Source organism: Phyllobates terribilis, unplaced genomic scaffold (genome assembly GCF_046119375.1).
Source record: "Phyllobates terribilis strain yellow unplaced genomic scaffold, ASM4611937v1 Scaffold_4__5_contigs__length_816908805, whole genome shotgun sequence".
NCBI lineage: Eukaryota > Metazoa > Chordata > Amphibia > Anura > Dendrobatidae > Phyllobates > Phyllobates terribilis.
The window spans coordinates 125,895,647-125,918,047 of record NW_027362764.1 but is presented as its reverse complement, the minus strand read 5'-3'; the positions used below and the strand labels follow the sequence as shown (position 1 = coordinate 125,918,047).

General features: G+C 39.8%; 1 protein-coding gene across 1 annotated transcript; it reads right to left on the bottom strand.

Annotated features, from left to right (window-relative positions):
• Positions 1-8,637: 8,637 nt before the first annotated feature.
• On the bottom strand, positions 8,638-20,898 carry CRYGN (crystallin gamma N). The gene is made up of 4 exons (XM_073676900.1): positions 20,878-20,898; positions 13,852-14,100; positions 12,201-12,346; positions 8,638-8,794 (listed from the first exon to the last, which is right to left on the bottom strand). The coding sequence occupies exons 1-4, from the start codon at positions 20,896-20,898 to the stop codon at positions 8,659-8,661; spliced, it is 552 nt and encodes a 183-aa protein (XP_073533001.1). The 3' UTR covers positions 8,638-8,658.
• Positions 20,899-22,401: the final 1,503 nt, after the last annotated feature.

Here is a 22,401-nt window from a genome sequence, read left to right as displayed (position 1 = left end):
CCTTGGCAGCGGCGATAAGTGTGGGGGAACATTCCTATTCCTGTGTCATTTCCTATGGGGATCCCTATTTTGATATTTCTCTCAAAAATATATTGGTCATACTGGTATAGTATATCTATTTAAGAAAACTGTCCGTATGACATGAGTATAGGTTTGTATTATAATAAGTGTTTTTTATCTGCCTAGTGTACCACCTTAAAATGAAGTGTTTGCATTTTCAATTATTGATAAACAAGTCTTATACAGACTAGCTCAACATACATACTGGCTGAACACTCTTTTTCAGTGTCTTATGGATATTAAATCTGAGAATATGATAACTCTGTGTATAATATGTCCATGTTTTGAGTTTAACAAGCAGGAGGCAAAAACTGCACTATGCACTTTATTTGTTTGACTATCTGGTGCACTTTATGGTAATATATCTCATTGAATAATCATGTATACATTTTATTGATCTGGAACCACATGATAGGATTACCTGGCCTTTATTTAAACCAGGTCGTTGTTGTTGTGTGTATATATATATATATATATATATATATATATATATATATATACATATACAGATACAGTTATATGAAAAAGTTTGGGCACCCCTATTAATCTTAAGCTTATTGTTTTATAAAAATTGGTGTTTTTGCAACAGCTATTTCAGTTTGATATATGTAATAACTGTTGGACACAGTAATGTTTCTGCCTTGAAATGAGGTTTATTGTACTAACAGAAAATGTGCAATCTGCATTCAAACAAAATTTGACAGGTGCATAAGTATGGGCACCTCACCAGAAAAGTGACATTAATATTTAGTAGATCCTCCTTTTGCAAAAATAACAGCCTCTAGTCACTTCCTGTAGCTTTTAATGAGTTCCTGGATCCTGGATGAAGGTATTTTTGACCATTCCTCTTTACAAAACAATTCCAGTTCAGTTAAGTTTGATGGTCGCCGAGCATGGACAGCCCTCTTCAAATGATCCCTCAGATGTTCAATGATATTCAGGTCTGGGGACTGGGATGGCCATTCCAGAACATTGTAATTGTTCCTCTGCATGAATGCCTGAGTAGATTTGGAGCGGTGTTTTGGATCATTGTCTTGCTGAAAGATCCATCCCCTGCGTAACTTCAACTTTGTCACTGATTCTTGAACATTATTGTCAAGAATCTGCTGATACTGAGTGGAATCCATGCGTCCCTCAACTTTAACAAGATTCCCGGTGCCGGCATTGGCCACACAGCCCCAAAGCATGATGGAACCTCCACCAAATTTTACTGTGGGTAGCAAGTGTTTTTCTTGGAATGTTGTGTTTTTTTGCCGCCATGCATAACGCCTTTTTGTGTGACCAAACAACTCAATCTAGGTTTCATCAGTCCACAGGACCTTCTTCCAAAAGGAAATTGGCTTCTCCAAATGTGCTTTTGCATACCTCAGCCGACTCTGTTTGTGGCGTGCTTGCAGAAACGGCTTCTTTCGCATCACTCTCCCATACAGCTTCTCCTTGTGCAAAGTGCGTTGTATAGTTGCCCGATGCACAGTGACACCATCTGCAGCAAGTTGATGCTGCAGCTCTCTGGAGGTGGTCTGAGGATTGTCCTTGACTGATCTCACCATTCTTCTTCTCTGCCTTTCTGAAGTTTTTCTTGGCCTACCACTTCTGGCCTTAACAAGAACTGTCCCTGTGTTCTTCCATTTCCTTACTATGTTCCTCACAGTGGAAACTGACAGGTTAAATCTCTGAGACAGCTTTTTGTATCCTTCCCCTGAACAACTATGTTGAATAATCTTTGTTTTCAGATCATTTGACAGTTGTTTTGAGGAGCCCATGATGCCACTCTTCAGAGGAGATTCAAACAGGAGAACAACTTGCAAGTGGCCACTTTAAGTAGCTTTTCTCATGATTGCATACACCTGGCTATGAAGTTCAAAGCTCAATGAGGTTACAGAGCCAAAAAAAGTGCTTTAGTAAGTCAGTAAAAAGTAGGTAGGAGTATTTAAAACAAGAAAATGATAAGGGTGCCCATACTTATGCACCTGTCAAATTTTGTTTGAATGCAGATTGCACATTTTCTGTTAGTACAATAAACCTCATTTCAAGGCAGAAACATTACTGTGTCCAACAGTTATTACATATATCAAACTGAAATAGCTGTTGCAAAAACACCAATTTTTATAAAACATTAAGCTTAAGATTAATAGGGGTGCCCAAACTTTTTCATATGACTATATATATATATATATATATATATATATATATATATATATATATATATAGCCACTAGTGATGAGCGAGCGTGCTCGTTTAACCCTTTAAACGAGCACGCTCAGGTACTTGCCGAGTAGTTTCGGCGTGCTCAGCATTTCAGTTTCAGCCGCGACACATGCGGCAGCTGAAACTGAAATGTCGAGCACGCCGAAACTACTCAGCGAGTTCCCGAGCTTGCTCGTTTAAAGGGTTAAACGAGCACGCTCGCTCATCACTAATAGCCACTTTTGTGCTTTTTAAATTAATTGTTTGAGGTACTTTTTTGTTGACATTCTTTGTTGACCTAAACAATGATTAGAATAAATACCACTTAGATTCACAGCGACTTGTGCATTCATTATGTAGGACAAATCATGCTTTCATTTCATGTTTCATCAGTTACACAGTGCTTACTATTAAATATTTTAGTTATTCAAAAAAGATAAATTGATATCCTTCCACGTAAACATTACCCATATGTCACTTGTATATAGTAATACATTTGTAAATTTCAGCTGCTACATGCAAATGAGATATTCAGCTTTCTGACATTGAAAGTGTCATGCAAATGTTACATCCGTGATGCTGGAATTCACCTAGTAGTAGTACATTTAAATAATATAAGGTACTTAGTTGACACTATTTTGATCAAAAAGCATAAAAGCCATCCTATCGCAGCAAGGTGAATCCAACATGGTCCCTAAATCTAGTATCTTCCTATCTCAGTCCAGTGAATGTTTCTGTTGCTCTCTATTTCTGCTGAATCAAGCTACAAGCTACAAATTTGTCTCAGTTAATAAGATCTGCTGAATCAGACTACAACTTACAACTCATTTTTGCTAATGAGCTCTGTTATTCAAGCTGCAAGTTAAATTCTCATTTCTGCTTTCAAGGTAATTATTGCATATATGTTTCTGGTATTTCTGTGGGTAATCATATTCCTGCTGCAAATTCCTGTTTGAATACTAGTCTCTACTATTCCTGTGGTTAACCATATCCCTGCTGCAAGTTCCTGACTGTGAATATGTTTCTGCTTTCCTGTGATTAATCGTCTCTCTGCTACTCGATTCCTGACTGCATATGCTGCGCCCTTTTCTCAACCCTGAATCAATATCATCTCCCGCCTCGACTACTGCAATATCCTCCTCTTTGGTCTACCAGCTAACTCTCTCGTACCTCTCCATTCCATCCTTAACACTGATGCCTGATTAAACAGCTTCTCCTTGCTACTTCTCCGCTTCTCCCCTCTACAAATCCCTTCTTTGGCTTCCAATTCCCCAATGAATCCAGTTAAAACTACTAATACTGACCTATAAGGCTGTCCATAATCTATCTCCTCCATATACCACTGAACTAATCTTACAATATCTTCCCACACATAAGCTCTGGTCCTACCAAGATCTTCTCTCTTCCACACTCAAATGTTCCTCATCCAATTGTCTTCAAGACTTCTCCCAAATATACCCATCCTCTGGAATTTTGTGCCCCAACACTTCAAATTATCCACCACATTCAGAATTTTCAGACTGTCCGTGTGCAGTCTGTATGCAACCCTTTTTTTTACTCAGCAGTTTTTAATATTTTACATGACCATTTACAGTTTCCAATCTTACAGAATTGCAATGTATGTGACGCGCCCCCTGGGCCTGTGCTGTGCAGGGGGATACCCGGATCGCTGGGGGTTGTAGTCCTCCGTGGCGGTGACCCGGTCCGTGCCCAGGGCGGTCAAACCAGTGGCAGTCTATTGGTATTGTAATTGTCCGACTACGCCACCCCTGGATTGCGGTCAGTGGGGACCGCCGCTGCGCTGCCGACCGCTGAGGCTGATGTTGTTTGCGCAGCCGAGTATGGGGTAACTCCCAACGGGAGAAGTATTGCCTCAGGGCAGCTAATGTGGATGATGGGAGTGATGGTGGGAGTGTCCCAGTACTGATGGTGCTGGTGCGGCGATGAAACACAGAGACTTGTAATTGCAGTTTCCAAAGCTTTACTCACGGTTGTTATTCTGGTCACTTGTGCACATGAGGGACCGCCTGAGCCGTGCTGCATTCGCCAGGCAAGGGACTCGACCAACTCCCAGGCAATTCCAGAGCGTGGCACAGGGCTCCCTTCCTTTCCTTTCTCTGGCCGTCCCCACCAGTGACCCACCTTTGTCCAGCTCCCTCGGGCCTTCTCTGGGCACGCTGATCTCTGCGTCCCTGACCCTATATGTTATGCCTTCCTGGTGGATGTAGTGAGGGGTCGCACCAAGATGTGGTAACAACCTCCGGTCTTTGGCTGAGGAATCTGTTGCCTCCACCAATTTGGGTTCCGGTACCCTGTTCTGCCAACCCTTCACCCTGTATCTCCTGGGCATATGGAGTTCCTTCTGTCTTCGTGTCTCTGGGCCTTTCTCTGTGTTCCTTGCTTCCTTTCTCCTTTCCTTTCCGTTCCTTCTCCTCTCTCTTTCTGCTGTTTCTGGCCTCCACTCTAGGCCTGCCTCTGGAGCTGGGCCCAGACTGAGCCACAGCTCCCTGTCAGCCCTCTCTGGCTGAGCTCCTCCTGACTGAACTGAACCCTGTCCTAAGATGGTGCCCACCTTATATACCTCCTTCTATGTGTGAGCCCAGGTGACTTGCAACCAATGGGCTCCTACCTATGCCCAGAGACCCACCCCTATCTGCTCCTACACCACTGGGTGTACTTTCCCCTCCCCACTCCAGTCAGGGACAGATGCTGTCGTCCCTGCACTTCTATCTTGTGGGAGCACCGTTGAGCTGTCCCTCGGAAATGGGGTGTGTGTGGTGCATGCAGCTACTGAGTCCTGGTCCACACTCCATCCTTACCCGGGAGTGGAATACCACACCTCTGGTTTGAGGTGCAATACCCCTGTAGCAGCCGAGCCCTCGGGGTGCTACATATGCGTAAAAATCGGGCGCCATACTGATGGTCCGTATGGTATGCGATTTTGTTTCTCATACCCATCAGATTTCAGAGTGAACATGTTGTGATTTTTTTTTCATGCCAAATAGAGCTGAGAAAAAATATACTGATCTGCAATGACTCATTGAATACCTGCTATTGTGTAGAGATACAGCAGAGCTGAGTTATGTATCATTACAAACACTTCCAGATCTCATCTCACACTGCTGTTAGTGTGGGGGGGATGGTGAGAGCTGACAGCCCTGTGAGATGAGATCTGAAAGTGTGTATAATGATACATAACTCTGCAACTATTGTGTAGAGATACATCAGAGCTGAGTTATATATCATTACAAACACTTTCAGATCTCATCTCACAGTGCTGTCAGTTCTCATCCTCCTCCCACACTGAATGCCGTGAGATGCTCCATATATTACATGTACGCCATGAAAAGCCACCTGTATTCGGCTAATGTAACACATGCATTTGTACCCAGGACAGTACCACCTTTTCCTTAGCATGTGCTGGATGCCACTAGAGGTGGCTTGTGATAAGTTACCCACTAGTAAAGTTGGAATGAGGACTGATCAACTTGACTGATAACAAGAGTGCTACTGCTGATTGAATACAGCATTTAAAATTATTTTCACCATTATGTCAAACCTGCAAGAAGATATACTACTACCATTGTGAACCGATCACTGTGATGAATAACAGGTTAGTGGCACTTGCAGGCCTAAATACTTCTGTCATGTTCCCTTTAAAGGGCTTATTCCACCAAAATAATTTATCACCTATTCGTGGGATAGGTGATGAATGTTTGATCATGGGGTCCCACTACTGGGACCCCGACTGATCATGAGAACGAGGATTCCATGCCTTTGTGAATGGAGCAGTAGTGTGCTGTGCATGTGTGGCTGCCACTCCATTCACTGTCTATAAAAGACTGGAAGCATTGGTCATGCATGTGCATTACCACTCCATTCACAAAGGACTTAAGAACATTAAGGCCACATTCACACGTTCAGCATTTGGTCAGTATTTTACATCAGTATTTGTAAGCCAAAATCAGGTGTGGATGAAAAACATAAAACTCCCTATGGACATTTCTGAAACGTCCAGAGCCTAAACTGGGGGCTATGGAGAGCACCAACAACCCTTCCACCGTGTGAGGGAAATGTAGTGGACCTCGGGAATACTGCAGAGCTGGATTGGTAAACTCTGGGGCTGACAGAAGCGTCAAGCGTATGGGTAATCAGTGCTGAACGTGAGAACAGGAGTGAGATTTTCTGTGTGGAAGAAGCAACAGGCGGAGGGTGCTCTGCCCAATACTGCGTGTTACAGATGGCTGTACTTGAACTGTTCAGTAGAGATGAACTTGTTAAAATGAACTGGGTATCCTCTATTGAATGTGAGGCTGCTCTTGGATCCGGGATCGTGGAGACAGCGGAGGCCTGGAGATGAAACGTGAGTGAACCACACTGCACTTACAGCACATGGGAACTGGAACACTGTTTATTTGTGGGGTGCCAGGGTGTGGAAGAACAACAGCTCCTTGCCCATGACTACCGCCCTTCGCATCTTACATATTCATTGGAAAAACCTCTATAATTCCTTCCAACATCTGCTGAAAATGTACGGCGCATGTTGAATACAGGTGTATGGCGCACCATGCCCAGCAGATGCCGACTGTGTTATATGGCAACACTTATGCAGTGGCAATTGGAGCTAGGCTCCGATCACTGCTGTTAACAACTTAAAGAGAATCTGCCAGGAGAATCAACCCTCCTAAGCCGTCTATATGGGCATGTAGGTTATAAGAAGCTAAATAAAATGTTACCTTGAAATCTGTGATCCGATGTCTTATTCAAGAGAAATCCTCGTGTTTATTGTAGGTAAATGAGCTATTCCAGGCTATGGGTCAGACACTGATCTGCATCAGAATCTTCCTCCAGAGCTTATTTTAAATGAAATGTGGCATTACCAGTGTGAGGCAGGTAACTAACACAGAACAGTAGAACTGAACTGTATCTCATTACAAACACTTTTGATGCAGCTCTCACAGCTTTGCTGTATTGCAACACTATTGCAACCCTGTCTGCCTGTGAGATGGAAGCTGAAGCCCCGAGAGGCACCTGCAGATGTGTCAGTTATAATCACACACAGCTCTGCAGTGAGATCATTACACATCACACTGGTAACACCCTCTTTCATTTAAATTAAGCCCCGGATGCGTATACTCAGGAAGATCTGTGTCCGGCCCATAGTTTGGAACAGCTCATTTACATATAACAAAAATGTGGATATCTCTGGAATAAGACACCGAATCACAGATGTCAAGGTATCATTTTATTGAGCTTTCTATGACCTTCTTGCACATATAGTCGGCTTAGGAGGGTTAATCATACTGACAGATTCCCTTTAAATACCACTACCAATCTCTGACAGTGGCATTTATGGAACACGATCCCAGGGTGCGCACTGTTTCTGTCACCCATCACCATATACCTCATAGCAAGGCAACTATCAGCAGGGTGCTGATAGTTTGCCATGACAGCAAAGGGTCTGGCAAAAGCAGTGGGGCTGCTATATATAAAAGTAAAAAGTAAAAAAAAGTTTCAAAATTAAAATAAATAAATAAAACATTAAAATTTTAATCACTCCCTTTCCCCCTTTAAAAACAGACTTTAAATAAATCATTTTCAGTATTGCCACATATGTATAATGCTGACGTATCAAAATATAAAATTATTTAAACCATACAGTAAATGTCGTAAAGCAAAAAAAAATCAAAATACCAGAATTGTCATTTATAGGGCGCAACACCTCCTGCTAAAAATGCAATTACAAGAGATCAAATTGTTGTATGTGCCCAACAATGGTATCAATTAAAATGTCAGCTGACTGCACAAAAAATTAAGGAAAATCCAAGGAAAAATCTAAACGTTACAGGTCTCAGAAAACAGTGACACAATTTTTTTTTTACAAGTTTTTGACTGTTTTTCATCACTAAAATAAAATAAAACCTATACAAGTTTGTTATCACAGTTTTCTTTTGTTTCATACTTTGACACCATTAATTTTACCATACAATCAAAACTACAACTCATCCCGCAAAAATCAAGCTCTCATTCGATGGAAACTTAAATAAGTTATGACTCTTGGATGAAGGAGAGGAAAAAACGAAAGCGCAAAAATGAAAATTGGCGGCGGTGAGAAGGGGTAAGCCTATAATCTATGTTTAACCGCTTAGCTACGTGAATACTGACATTTATAATGTGAGTCACCATGAAACACTTCTGAATCGACAAACAATCCTGGAAATGTGCAAATATCGCACCTTCCATCAGAGCAATCTGCTAGAGATATATCCTGCAGAGAACATATTAATTCAAAGGAAATAAATCATGAAGATGACACACACACAATTTAGGAATTTATTGAGCATGTTTCATAAAGAAGAGGTAACTGTTATTAAGAGTTCGATTGTCCCTTTCACTGAGCAAAGTCAGCACTTAGAAGTAGTTTACGACCCGTCTGATGGACTGGATATTCGCACTCTGGGCCTGCCATTCATTAAATGTGCGGAAGTCTCCTCTCTCCACAATGTACATACGTCCACGGTAGTTGGGCTCTTCATACAGTACCCAGCTAAAATATAGATATAAAAACATATTAACTTGCACTAATTAAATTTGCTTATGCAGAAACTCATAGTAACATACAGGTGCATCTCACTAAATTAGAATATCATCAAAAAGTTAATTTATTTCAGTTCTTCAATACAAAAAGTGAAACTCATATATTATATAGAGTCATTACAAACAGAGTGATCTATTTCAAGTGTTTATTTCTGTGAATGTTGATGATTATGGCTAACAGCCAATGAAAACACAAAAGTCATTCATTCAGTAAATTAAAATAATTAACAAAAATCACCAGCAAAGGCTTCCTAAGCATTTAAGGTCACTTAGCCTGTTTCAGTAGGCTCCACTTTCATGGGGAAGACTGCTTACTTGACAGATGTCCAGAAGGCAGTCATTGATACATTGATAGTAAATACAAAGTAAATTTTGCATTTCATTTGGAAATCAAGGTCCCAGAGTCTGGAGGAAGAGTGGAGAGACCACAATCCAAGCTGCTTGAGGTCTAGTGTGAAGTTTCCACAATCAGTGATGGTTTGGGGAGCCATGTCATCTGCTGGTGTAGGTCCACTGTGTTTTATCAAAACCAAAGTCAGCTCAGCCGTCCACCAGGAAATTTTAGAGCACTTCATGCTTCCCTCTGCCGATAAACGTTTTGGAGATGGAAATGTCATTCTCCAGCTGGACTTGGCACCTGTCCACACTGCCAAAAGTACCAATACCTGGTTTAAAAACAACAGTATCACTGTGCTTGATTGGCCAGCAAACTCGTCTGACCTTAACCCCATAGTGAATCTATGGGGTATTGTCAAGAGGATGATGAGAGACACCAGACCCAACAATGCAGACGAGCTGAAGGCTGCTATCAAAGCAACCTGGGCTTCCATAACACCTCAGCAGTGCCACAGGCTGATCGCCTCCATGCCACGCCGCATTGATGCAGTAATTGATGCCAAAGGAGCCTAGACCAAGTATTGAGTGCATTTACTGAACAGACATTTCAGTAGGCCAACATTTCGGATTTTACAAACATTTTTCAAGCTGTTGTTATAAAATATTCTAATTTACTGAGATAATGACATATGTGTTTTCATTGGCTGTAAGTCATAATCATCAACATTAAGGCTGTGTGCCCACTATGCATTTTTTAAGCATTTCCGCAGCGGCAATTCCGCCGCAGAAACGCTTAAAAAACGCTTGATAGAAGGTCTGCCATGTTCCCCAATGATAATCCGCATGTGCTGTGTACATGCTGCGGAGATTTCCACTGCGGATTATCATTGCGGAAAAATCCGCAGCACTACCAATTATTTTGCTTAATCGCGGCGTTTTCGCCGCCATTGACTTGCATTGAATCGCTTAATATCCGCATGACTACATGTGCACATGCGGATTTTAAGCGATTCAATGTACAGATGGTACCCGGGTCTGGAGAAGACAAGATTCTCCTCCAGACCTGGGTACCATAGTACCTGTAAAAAAAAAAAGGAATTTAAAATAAAAAAATACATTATACTTACCTTCTGATGGCCCCCAGTCTCCGTAGCGATGCGTCCTGGCTCCCCAGCAGCTTGCGATGGTCTAAAAGGACCTGCCATGATGTCATTTAGTCATGTGACAGGTCATGCGACCGCTGACGTCGGTGGTCACGTGACCTGTCACATGACTAAATGACATCATGGAAGGTCCTTTTAGACCACCGCGAGCCGCCCAACACACCGGACGCACCGGAGGAGACCAGGGGCCATCGGAGGGTGAGTATAATGTTTATTTTTTATTTTTTACCATTCTTTTACTATAGCTTGGCCACACTATATAAATCAATGCCGGTTGCATGGATTTATATAGTGTGACCAAGTTGTCAAGCACTTTCCAAGTGATGCTAAATTCGCTTGGAAAAGCACTTGACAACCCGCATGCGAAATTGCATGTGAAGAACGCTTCACTTCCGCTTGTCCCTGGCAGGAAAAACGCATGTACAATCCGTATGTACAATCCGCATGCATTTTTTCTGCCAGGGAGATGCAGAAACGCTCAGGAAAAATCCGGAGCATTTCTGCATTGTGGGCACATAGCCTAACAGAAATAAACACTTGAAATAGATCACTCTGTTTGTAATGACTCTATATAATATATGAGTTTCACTTTTTGTATTGAAGAACTGAAATAAATTAACTTTTTGGTGATATTATAATTAAGTGAGATGCACCTGTAGTTTGCAAATCTGAAAAAAGTTTGTCCACTTAATTCAGTTTAGCTTACTCTCCTGCAATGTTGAACCAGAGGAAGGCAAAAAAAAACAAAAAAACTCCATGGGGCAAAAGCCAATAAATTCCCTTCCCGACTTTAAATATGGCAGTCAGAATAAATCTGTAGATCCACAACCAATGTAGAAATTTAGTAATCAGATTTTGTAATAATTTTACCCTCAAGAATGGCATCCAGTAGTTGCAAGTAATTGTATAGCAAATGCAAGCATGGCCGTCATAGGGAGTCACGGACGCATAAACCATCGGACCTTATAGCAAAACTTAAAGGGGCTGTCCAGTTTAATAAGTTATCAACTATCCACAGGATAAGTTATAGCTTGCTGCTGGGTGGGTCTCCTACTGCTGGGACCCGCACAGATCAAAATTTTTATCAAAATAATTGAGTCAGGTTGGACACTCTACCGAGACTCCATTCATTTCCTATGGGGCTGCCGAGGAAAAGCCAAGTGCAGCACTCGGCAGCGCCAGTAGCGAATAAATGTAGAATGGAGCATGTGCGCTTCCACTTCATTCTAATGCGGATAGAGGTTCCCTGTTCTGCTGATTGGTATGGGCAACAGTGGTCGGACCCCAATGATCAACAAGTTATCACCATGCTATTTTCTAATTTTCTCATTTCTAACTTGACATGTATGGGGGACTTTTGGCTCTTTACTAACAGGCCACATGCATATTTCTTCACTTTGTTGGCCTCCACAAAAAAAAATTCAGGACAGAGTCTGCTGTATGTATTCTCCTTGTTCGTGGGGCAGACATATGATTGGTGCAACTTGTGCAGACAAAGAATTAAGGAGATCCACTTCTTCGTCCAAAGCAGGTGGTATTTCCATTATGATGATCTATTGGCCTACAGAGGGCTCATATATTGTTCTTGCACAGGGTCCCTCTTAAGTCTGTGTCCGCTCCTGTGTATACACATTTATACAGATCTTGCTCCCAAGAGGTTCTAGAATTGCATATTGCTATATAGCATGCTGTATGCTTGCAGTGACTATTCATTCAGTATTTTACACTGAATAATAAGCAAATAGTTGGATTTCTCAGAGATCTGCTCAAGCACAGTGCCCTCTGCGTCACTTAGGTTTCTTACATTCTAGGATGACTCTGCTGTCTACATTACGCTCCTTTTAATGTGATACTCACGCTCCATCACCATAGACCTTGATGGCATTTACACAGTTCTTGTTCCATCCCCGTCCTTGGAGGAAAGGACAATCCTCACAGAACTCCATGCATTGACCAGTGAAGTTACATCCCTCAAACAGCTCCAGTCTGTAATGTTCTCCATGCTACAAAATACAGAGAAAAGTCTGAAGGACCAAATATAGCTGAGCTTTTATCCAGTGCAGCAGAACCTTCTTTGTCATATAGTTTTAAAATAAAATATTTCTGGCGATCTATTTCATGGCCTACAGGAACTCACTTTGAAACACATACAGTATTTAACCGTATCATGTGGTGTAGACATGACTTATCTTTCATAGCTAACATTGAACATTAGTAGACAGAAGGTTATCTGAAGACCCCATCAAAATCGCCAAGTTCATAGCCACCAATTAATGTGATTTTCAAATAAATTAAACTAATTGGATGGATTGCAGCTTTTATCCTCCTTTTATATCCGCCATAGATAAATGTCATTAATATTGGTCACTGTGGTTAACACAATACAAGCGTGAGACTAGGATCTGTTCCCACGTTTGTCGGCGGCTCAATCATAGATTCAATCACTTTTAATGTAGGAAATAACAGTATTCTACTCTATTTTTCCAGTAAAATGTTGAACAACATGATAGAAATTCAGTGGATCCCATTATATATTAATAGTATTCTGTTTGGCACTGCTACAGTCCCACATGTGATGGTTTCATCCATTGCATGACATCCATTCTTCTGTCCCTATGATGAAACAAGAAAATCAGAATTCCTAATACAGATGTGCACTTGCCCTTTCCTTCTAAGTAGCCAACCGCACAGAAATTCCAGTACAATCCATAAAAATAGGGCACTTTAAGGCGTCAGTTTAAGGCATCCGTAATTTTTTCTTTAAGCTGAAGAAACGTATGCAATTATTTTGACCATAATTAGCATCTCACAGTTTACAGTGAATGCAGCTGATGTCTACATTTCAGAATTATGGACAAGTATCATTGATAATCATGATTTATTATGGTTTTCTAATGTGTCTGTAAAAAATATTGTCAGTCTGTGATTTTTTGATAAGCTGTCCAGAAAAAATAAAAAGTCAAGTAGGCAACCCTGCATTACATTACAAGATTGAGAAAAGATATAGATGCAAAATTTCACTTCCCTTTGTATAGCTGCCCATAAAGGGTCCAATTATTATCACAACTATGAGAAAATGAGATGTCCTAGTATTTCAGACACTTTCCTATATTTACAATTGCCAGAATTGCTTAAAGGGGTTGTCTCATCACAATACCTCCTGTCCTTACGCCTTATTAAGACATACATATGAGTATGGTAAAGGGATCTCCCCGCTCAGGATGTATGAATTAGAGCTGAAACCTTCCAAGTAAGAGCAGTCTCCACTCGGATGGACAGGGCCCACTCATTAAATGGCAGCCAGTCATTTGTATGATGATCTTCTAGGGTTTCCAGAGCTGGACCCACAGTGATCAGTTGAACACCGGGCAGGTTTTTTTAGATGAGTAAATCCCTTTATAACTTCTCTACATGAACTAAAGACATCTTTTGACTAAGACATGGACCATGGACAGTAAATTGTAAAAGAAAAAGTAGTTACTAAGGAAAAGTATGAAAAGTAACCAACCATTCTGACTGGTCTGCTGGATCCCATGTGATCATTGTGCCCATTCCAACGATGGAAGTCTGGATATTCTCCTCGTTCCAGAATGTACTGCTGTCCTTTAAAGTCAGGATGGTCATAACAGATCCAGGCTCCACTTTCTACGCGAATGGAATTGACACGATTCATGAATCCCCTGTCTTGAAAGTTATCACAGTCTCCAAAGACCTCCAGTTTCCTTCCCGTGAAACATTTTCCCTCATAGAAAATGATCTAACACAAAAAGAGAGACAATCTCCTTACATGTACAGCCAAGTATGTAATAGGTGGCACTGACTTCTTGTCTTGTGGAAATGTAATATATGCCATTGGTATATAAAACGAATCTGTGAACAAAGAAGATTTGTTTTGTAGGAAATGACTTGCAGATGCTTCTGTCAAATGAAAATGTTTAATGTTTCTGAAGGATTTAACAAAGAAATCAACCAAACCCAAATATGTATTAACATATATACTTACAGTAGATCTTAAAAAATGATAATGGATTACTAATATCTACCTCCATCATTGCTCATGAGCTCATGTTGGGAAGCTCCCCAAGACATTAGGAGGAATATTTCAACATTTCGATAGACATTATGTCTTAGAAAATGGTCATTATTAGTCATATAGTCATTTGTGTTAATATATATTTCATCATAGCCCCTGGGACAACCATCATCAAAGCATAACAAGCAATTCTAGTCAGAACTCATATTACCAATGGTAAAATAAACCTTAAATTCAAGGATAAAGGCATTCATTCCGAGAAATGTTTGCTGAGTAATGCATGTTGTACGATTGACCAAGGGAAGCAGAGGAAGAGAAGCAACAGCTAGTGACTTAGCAACTTCTCACATCATAGTATGGATCTCAGTGGTTGATGTTTTCTTGACTAGTATTTTTATATTGTAAAGCCTATACAATATATTACATAATTAGTTCAATTTCTGGTTTATGATTACACCAATAGTCATCATAACTGACATAGAAAGACCAAATGGAAAAAATTACAGCAGGGAATGGTAACATCAATAAATGACATGAGGCATCAACATTAGCTCATCATCGTCAATAGGACAAAGACTGATTTCTAATAGGATACAATGGGTTTAATGTAAGAAATCAAATTGTAAGAAAATAATAGGATTATATTTTGCTAATATAACACACAAGGAGATACAAGATGGCTGTCTACATCATGAGGCCCATTCATCAAGTAGTTTATCATTTCATAGTTTTAAGGTTTTATGTGGCACTGTACCAAACACCTTTGAAAAGTCAATTTAGACACTGTTCACGGCCTTACCTTGGTCGAGTCTGAAACTTACTTCCCCACAGAAGCTAATCAGATTAGTCTGACAGGACCGATCCTACATAAACCCATCTCGATACTTGATCATGAGATTATTTTTATTGAGATACTCTAGGATACCATCTCTTAAAGTGGTTTTCCCACGAACAAAGGTTTATTTTAATCAATAGATATTGGAATAATAATAAGTTCCACAATTGGATGTGTTTAAATAAAATGTTCCTGTGCTGAGATAATCTTATAAATGTGCCCCTGCTGTGTACTGTGTAATGGCTGTGTCTGACCGTACAGGAACATAGTCTAATCATACCACAGCTCCTGGGCAGGGGAGGAAGCAAAAGAGTATACAGACATTACAGCAGGGGATCACAGCTAATTCTTTGTTTGAAGTAAAACATTGTTTAAAAACAGGCAGGGAAATGTTTTACCTCACAGAAAGAATCAGCTGTGATCCCATGCTGTAATGTCTGTATACTCTTTTGCTTCCTCCCCTGCCCAGGAGCTGTGGTATGAACAGACCATGTTCCTGTATGGTCAGACACAGCCATTACACAGTACACAGCAGGAGCACATTTATAATATTATCTCAGCACAGGAACATTTTATTTAAAAGCATCCTATTGTGGAACTTATTATTATTATAAGATCTATTGATTACTATGACCTTTCGCTCATGGGACAATCCCTTTAAGTGACCGTCTTAGATTTTATCCACAGTAGAGGTTACACTTACAGGCCTATAGTTTCCAGGCACAGTTTTTGACCCTTTTTTGTATATTGGCACCACAGTTGTTATGCGCCAGTCTTGTGGTACAGACGCTGTAATTATGGAATCTGTGAATATTAGAATCTATGGTCTGTCTATCATTGTACTTAATTCCTGCAGTGCTCGGAGGTATATGCCATTCTGGCCCAGGGATTTGTCTAGTTTAGTGTTTTTGAGGCGACTCTGTACTTCCTGCTAGGTAAAGTAGATGACATTTAATTAAAAAGTTATGGTATCCCTGATCATGTCACCTCTCATGGGATTTTCTTGTATAAATAATGTAAAGAAGGATTTTAGCAGATTGGCCTTTCCACTATCCTCTTTCACCATTTCTCCCAGACTATTTTTGAGAGGGCCAACACTATCATTTTTGAGTTTCTAAACATTTATGTAGCTGAAGACTAATTTTGGATTATTTATACTTTCTTTGGCAATGAGTCTCTCAGTCTCAATCTTTGCTGCCTTGATTTGCATCTCATACAATATATTTTTCACTCTATAATTATTTAACGCCTTGTCACTACTGTCTTGCTTTAATTCTCTAAACTTTTTCTTTTTGTCACTTATTGCACCCCTTACAGCTCTATTTAGCCATAGTGGTTTCCTCCTATTTCTAGTTTGTTTATTCCCATAGGGTATATATTGTGCACAGGTCCTATTCAGGATGCTAATAATACTGTCCCATTTGCTTTGTGTACTTTTATTTTTAATGACATTGTTCCAGTGAATGACACTAAGATCATCTTTTAGCTGATGGAAATTTGCTTTCCCGAAGATCAGTGTCCTTGTAGCTTCTCTGCTATACATATTATGAAAGGATACGTAAAAACTTATTATTTTGTGATCAATATCACCCAAGTGACCCCCAACCAGTATATTTGATATGCGGTCCAACCTATAGGTTAATATTAGGACTAGTTGTGCCCCCCTTTCTTGTTGGGTCCTGCACCAGTTGTGAAAGGTAATTGTCTTTTATCATTGTCTGATTCCTTTCCTTGACCTGCAGGTTTGTGCTCCCCAATATATATTGGGGGCAGGGGTTGCACGGTGGCTCAGTGTTTAGCATTGCAGCCCTGGGGTCCTGGGTTCAAATCCCACCAATGACAACATCTGCAAGGAGTTTGTATGTTCTCCCCGTGTTTCTGTGGGTTACCTCCGGGTTCTCCGGTTTCCTCTAATGTCTATAAAGTGCTGTGGAATTAATGCCACTATATAAGTGAGTAAAATAAATAAATAAACAAAATATATCCCAGTTTCGCTCCCTCTTCTATTTGCTTTATGAGGCTATTTTCTGTTGCTTATGTTATACTTATAACAAACCCCTATCAATATTTTATTATTCCTTCCCCCTCTCCTTATCTCCACCCACACGGACTCTACATAGCCATTGGCCTCACACATATTATCACGTAGGATGGATTTTATGTAGAACAAAGCAGTAGGAGGCACAGCGAATATATAGAGAAGGGGTGCTAAAGGCCGCCTGTGTAGTACAGGGGCCTGACGAAGCTGCTAGTGGGCAGCAATACGCGTGGGTGACCACAACAGGTATACTAACTCTGACCTCTTAATAGCGCATACAGTTGCTATATTATACTCTATATACTTTTGAACTCTATGAGTGCTTGTATACTAGATTGTTTATGATCAACATTATGATCAGGATGTTTAGGCGATATTATCATATATCCTCTACTTTTTTGATCTTCTAATCATATTTATGCATCTTGTATTGTATCAATATTCTATATACTACTGCACCTTATAGTTATTTATCATTGAACTTTATGATCATGTATTTTTATATCTTGGGCTATTTATGATTCTCTTTATGGTCAGTATTATACATGTCTTGAATGACCACTGATTTTTCTAATTTCTGTATACCTGTTGGTGTATGTGTGGGACACTACTCCCGCACACGGTTTCGCTTTCCTTTTTAAATGTTTTTAATGCTTTTTGTGTGGTCTAATGTTTTTTGTCAAACTTCTGTTTAATAAATTATCAACTATTTTTGTAATACAAATATTTGGGTGTGCTTGGCTCTTTGTACCTGTGGCTTTTTCTCCTTTTTTTCATAGGATGGATTTTAGGGATGATTTTACTTATAAACAACCCTCCCCCTCATTTATTTGTACAGTCATTCCTGAACAGACTATAGCCCTGTAAATTAACAGCACAGTCATAGATGTACTTGTTGTCTCCGTTATCACTATTATATCATAATTTTCTTCTATTGTTATTAAAGGGAACCTGTCAGGTCTGATAACGCTATAAACCTGCAGCTATGGGGTTAATCTGTAGGTTAAGAGTGTTACGAAGGAGCCCAGCTGCTGTACTGAAAGTAAAATTAATTTTATTTCTTCCAGGAGCCGCCGGCTTTCAGTCATGCAGGCGTCCCTGACTGACAGCTGGCTCTGTACTGATGCACTGCACAGATGGCTGTCAGTCAATGCAGGGCGTGCCGCATATCGCTCTTAACCTAGAGATTAACTCTATATCGGCAGGTTAATAGCTTTCTCGGACCTTACAGGTTCCCTTTAATTCTAATTCCAACAATTTGTTGGTGAGGCTTCTGCCATTAGTATACGTTCATTTTCGGCACTCCTCCGACCTCCTGGCATCAATTTCTTGCGGTGGTACACAACAGCTAAAAGATGAGCCAAATTCATTAAGAGCCGCATGCCTCTTTATCAATATGATGCATCGTATTCTACCGCACACTTCATCAAGAATGGTGGACAAAACGCCAACCCTTGAGGAATTGGTGCCAATATGAATGTTGATTTTGCCCAGATACGCTGACAATTTGATGTGTATGTGGCCTCACGAGTCTCTCGACTGTAGATGATGTTGAATCTAAGGATGAAGAAGTTGAATTTCAAAAGTCCTGTCCTTTTGATCTAGGGGAGAACAGCCGCATGTTTGGCCAAGCTGATCGGCTGTGGGCATCGGCTGTGGGGTTAGGATGCATCAGCTGGATGAAAAAGTGTTCATCTGACAGCCATCTATTGTGTATGGGCAGCATTAGACTTTACCATTAATATACCTCAGTCTTGAACTCTGCTGCTTAGAATATTAAAGGGGTCTGTCACCAGATTTGAGGCTGGTGTACTTACTTTGAAAATCCACGTAAAAGTGGTTGTATAATCTTTATGAAGATTTTCCTGCCTGATATTAAAATGAGCTTTAGCTGAACTCATCCTAATACAAGGATTATACAGCCAATCTGATAGGGATTTTTAAAGTAAGTACACTAGCCTCACAGGACTGAGAGATCTATTTAATAATGTATACAACTTGTGTTGTGAAATCTGACAGATCTGCTTTAAACACTTAAATAAATGATTTGTTTGATCCTCTTCTGTTCTTCTAAATCAAACATAAATCATCATTATAGGGCTCTATAGCAATATATAGAACCATGGAGGTCCTGGTGTTAGGACAATAAGAGGTGAATATGCTCATCTAAAAACTAGACAAAAGTTGTATTTTGGGCACCTAAGATGCATAGTAAATACTATGGATGTTTTTTACCTCTAGGATCAGGGGTTTAACTATAGCAGATGCAGGGGTTGCAGGCCCTAGAGCCTAGGGTGCCCAAAAAGTTTCTTTTGGACCATACGAGAAGACCAATATTATTCAAGACCTTTAATAGTTGGGGCCCTTTAGGAGATTTTGTATTAGAGCCAACGAAATTCCAGTTACACTACTGTCTAGGACTTCAGGTTATATTTCATTCACAACAACATGGAATTTGTATGTTCTATATGAGAGTGAAAATCTCTTTCCCTTACCTCTTACAGTGCAAACATACTGAGATTAATACTTAGAAGTGTATCTGGGCATGTACGCTGGCTGCAGGCAGAAAACTGTCCTCCAACAAGTATTGAGTCAATGTTCTCCCACATGTCATATATCAATAAAACAAATATTACCTGAAAATTATATATATATATACATACCTAGACGTATCTGAGTGTACAGATCTAGGGATCTTTACAATGTGATAAGCTTTCATTGACTTTCCTCTCCCATAGCCTAGGGTGCCCCAAAAGTTTCTTTCCATATGAAAAGACTAATATTATTAGAGACCTTTGATAGTTGGGGGCTCTTTTGGAAATTTTGCATTGGGGCCAATGAGACTTTCTCGATGATCCTGAAAGTCTCTTATTATTACCTCTCACAGTGCAAACATACTGGCGTTATACTTAGAAGTGTATCCAAGCATGCACGCTGGCTGCAGGCAAAAATCTATCTATCTGTCAATGTTTACAATGTGATAGGCTCTCATTGACTTTCCTCTCCGATAACTTTTATTGTAGTCATGCATAAAATGATGAGCATGAAATTGAGATTGTGCTAATTTATGTATGATAACTGCAGGGCGTGGGGAGTAGGCGGTTAGTCATCACTGAGGTGGGGGTTCAATTTAGGAATTAAAAAAAATATTTAAAAAATTACAAAATAATAATAATAATAATAAAAATAATTACATATATATATATATATATATATATATATATATATATATATATATATATCGTCTGCCTTAAAATGACTTTTCTAAGAAAAAATGGATGTTACAACGTGTCTTCTTGCCTTTTACACAGATATATATTTTCCCCTGTAAAGTAAGTGATATGGCAAAAATCCAACAACCATTTCCAATGTCTAATTATAAAATTTGTATCTTGGTTTTATACCACCAAATATTAAACTTTACTTTATTTAACCACTTTATCAACCTAAGCACAAGTTACTAGCTTAGTAATAGTAATAGTAGGACTTATTAGTAAAGTTTGCCTGATAGCCTTTATGTATGTATGGTGTGTGTGTATGTTTGTATATGTGTGTATATATGTGTGTGTGTGTACGGGTGCCTGTATTTATATGTCTGTGTATAGCAGAACTAAAACTGTTTACTTACTTTTCCAGAATACTGAGACATCTTTGCACTGGACAGTGTCCAAACGAACACAGGAGCCAACAAATGTGACAGGCAGAAAAATTGGACCCTCCAATATATATCACAGTTTAGACAGAGGCTGATATCGCGAGCCCCATAGAACAATACAGCAACTATAGAAGGTTTAACATTTTTGCTTGGTAGACACAATCCCCTCTATCTAACACTGCTGATCCCAGACTTTCAACATATTGTAGACATGCAGACAAAAGATTTGCTCTGCAGGAATTTGGCTGATGAGAATGGCTATTTCACTGCACCTTTTATGTATAGAGCATAAAGCATGTAGGGAAGAACTGCTCAGTGTTTAACATGGGAGCTTTAGAGAAGTTTAACATATGCTGCGAATAACTTATAGAAATACACATGAATGCACTAATAAATCCTGGGAATGAGGCACAGAAACAGGAATCAAGGATCATGACCTTCTGCCAGTGTAACATTTACTGTGCACATTACCATAAAGCAAGTTTTAAGGAAAATATTATGGGAAACAAGCATAAACAAAATTCTTCAAGTCAAAAATAGAAATTTTAATGTTACAGTATCAACTTTATCACGTCTGTGCTTCATATTTGATAAGATGTAAAATGTAATTAAATATTTCCATATTTGAGACTCATTTTCTAAGCACATTACATAAATAAAATATCTCCAAAAAGTGAACTTAAAGGGGTTATTTAGGATTATTTTGTTTCATGGGAGTAGTTGCTAACTACCTACCTGTTCTGCCCGACTCCGGCTCAGAGCGATCACAGCCTGCTCTTGCTGGCGATACTGTTGCTTCACGTTAACAGAGCTGCTCTTTCTCTTCCAGGCTGCTTTGTCAACGCAGCGTGACTGCTGACATCATGCTGATTGACAGCCAGCTCCCCGCATTTATGCAGCAGGGAGCCAGCTGTCAATCAACATGACATCAGCAGTAACGACCCGTCAACAGAGTAGAGCGGTAGAGAAACAGCTGCTTTGTCGACATGACGTCACCGGAAGCCACAGGATCACCGGCAGGAATGATCTGTGACCACTCTGAGCTGGCAGAGATCAGTGTCAGGCAGAAAAGACAGGTAGTTAGCAACTACATGTCTGTAAGTTCTTACGCCCATAAAAGAAAAATAAAATAGTCCAGGATTACCACTATAAGGATAAAATCTTGATCGTTTCTTTTTTCTTTTTTTCGACAAGATTTTGGATATCGAGTCTAGATGATGGTCCTCTACTTTAGAGATTATTAACTTGTTATTTATAACCTCTGTACAATATTATCATTTTTTTGCTATGGTCGAAAACATGACCAGATCGAAAAATGGGGAAGAATAAAAGGGTTTATTTTTTTTTGTTTTGATTAACTATTATATCCAAACCTTTCATTATGATTCCTCGCAGCACTGTATGAGGAAGCACTAGAGAAACTGATGAAAAATCCATGATTTTCACAATATGCAAATGAGGAGTAAAGTGCTTTGTCACAACCAGAGCACTTAATTA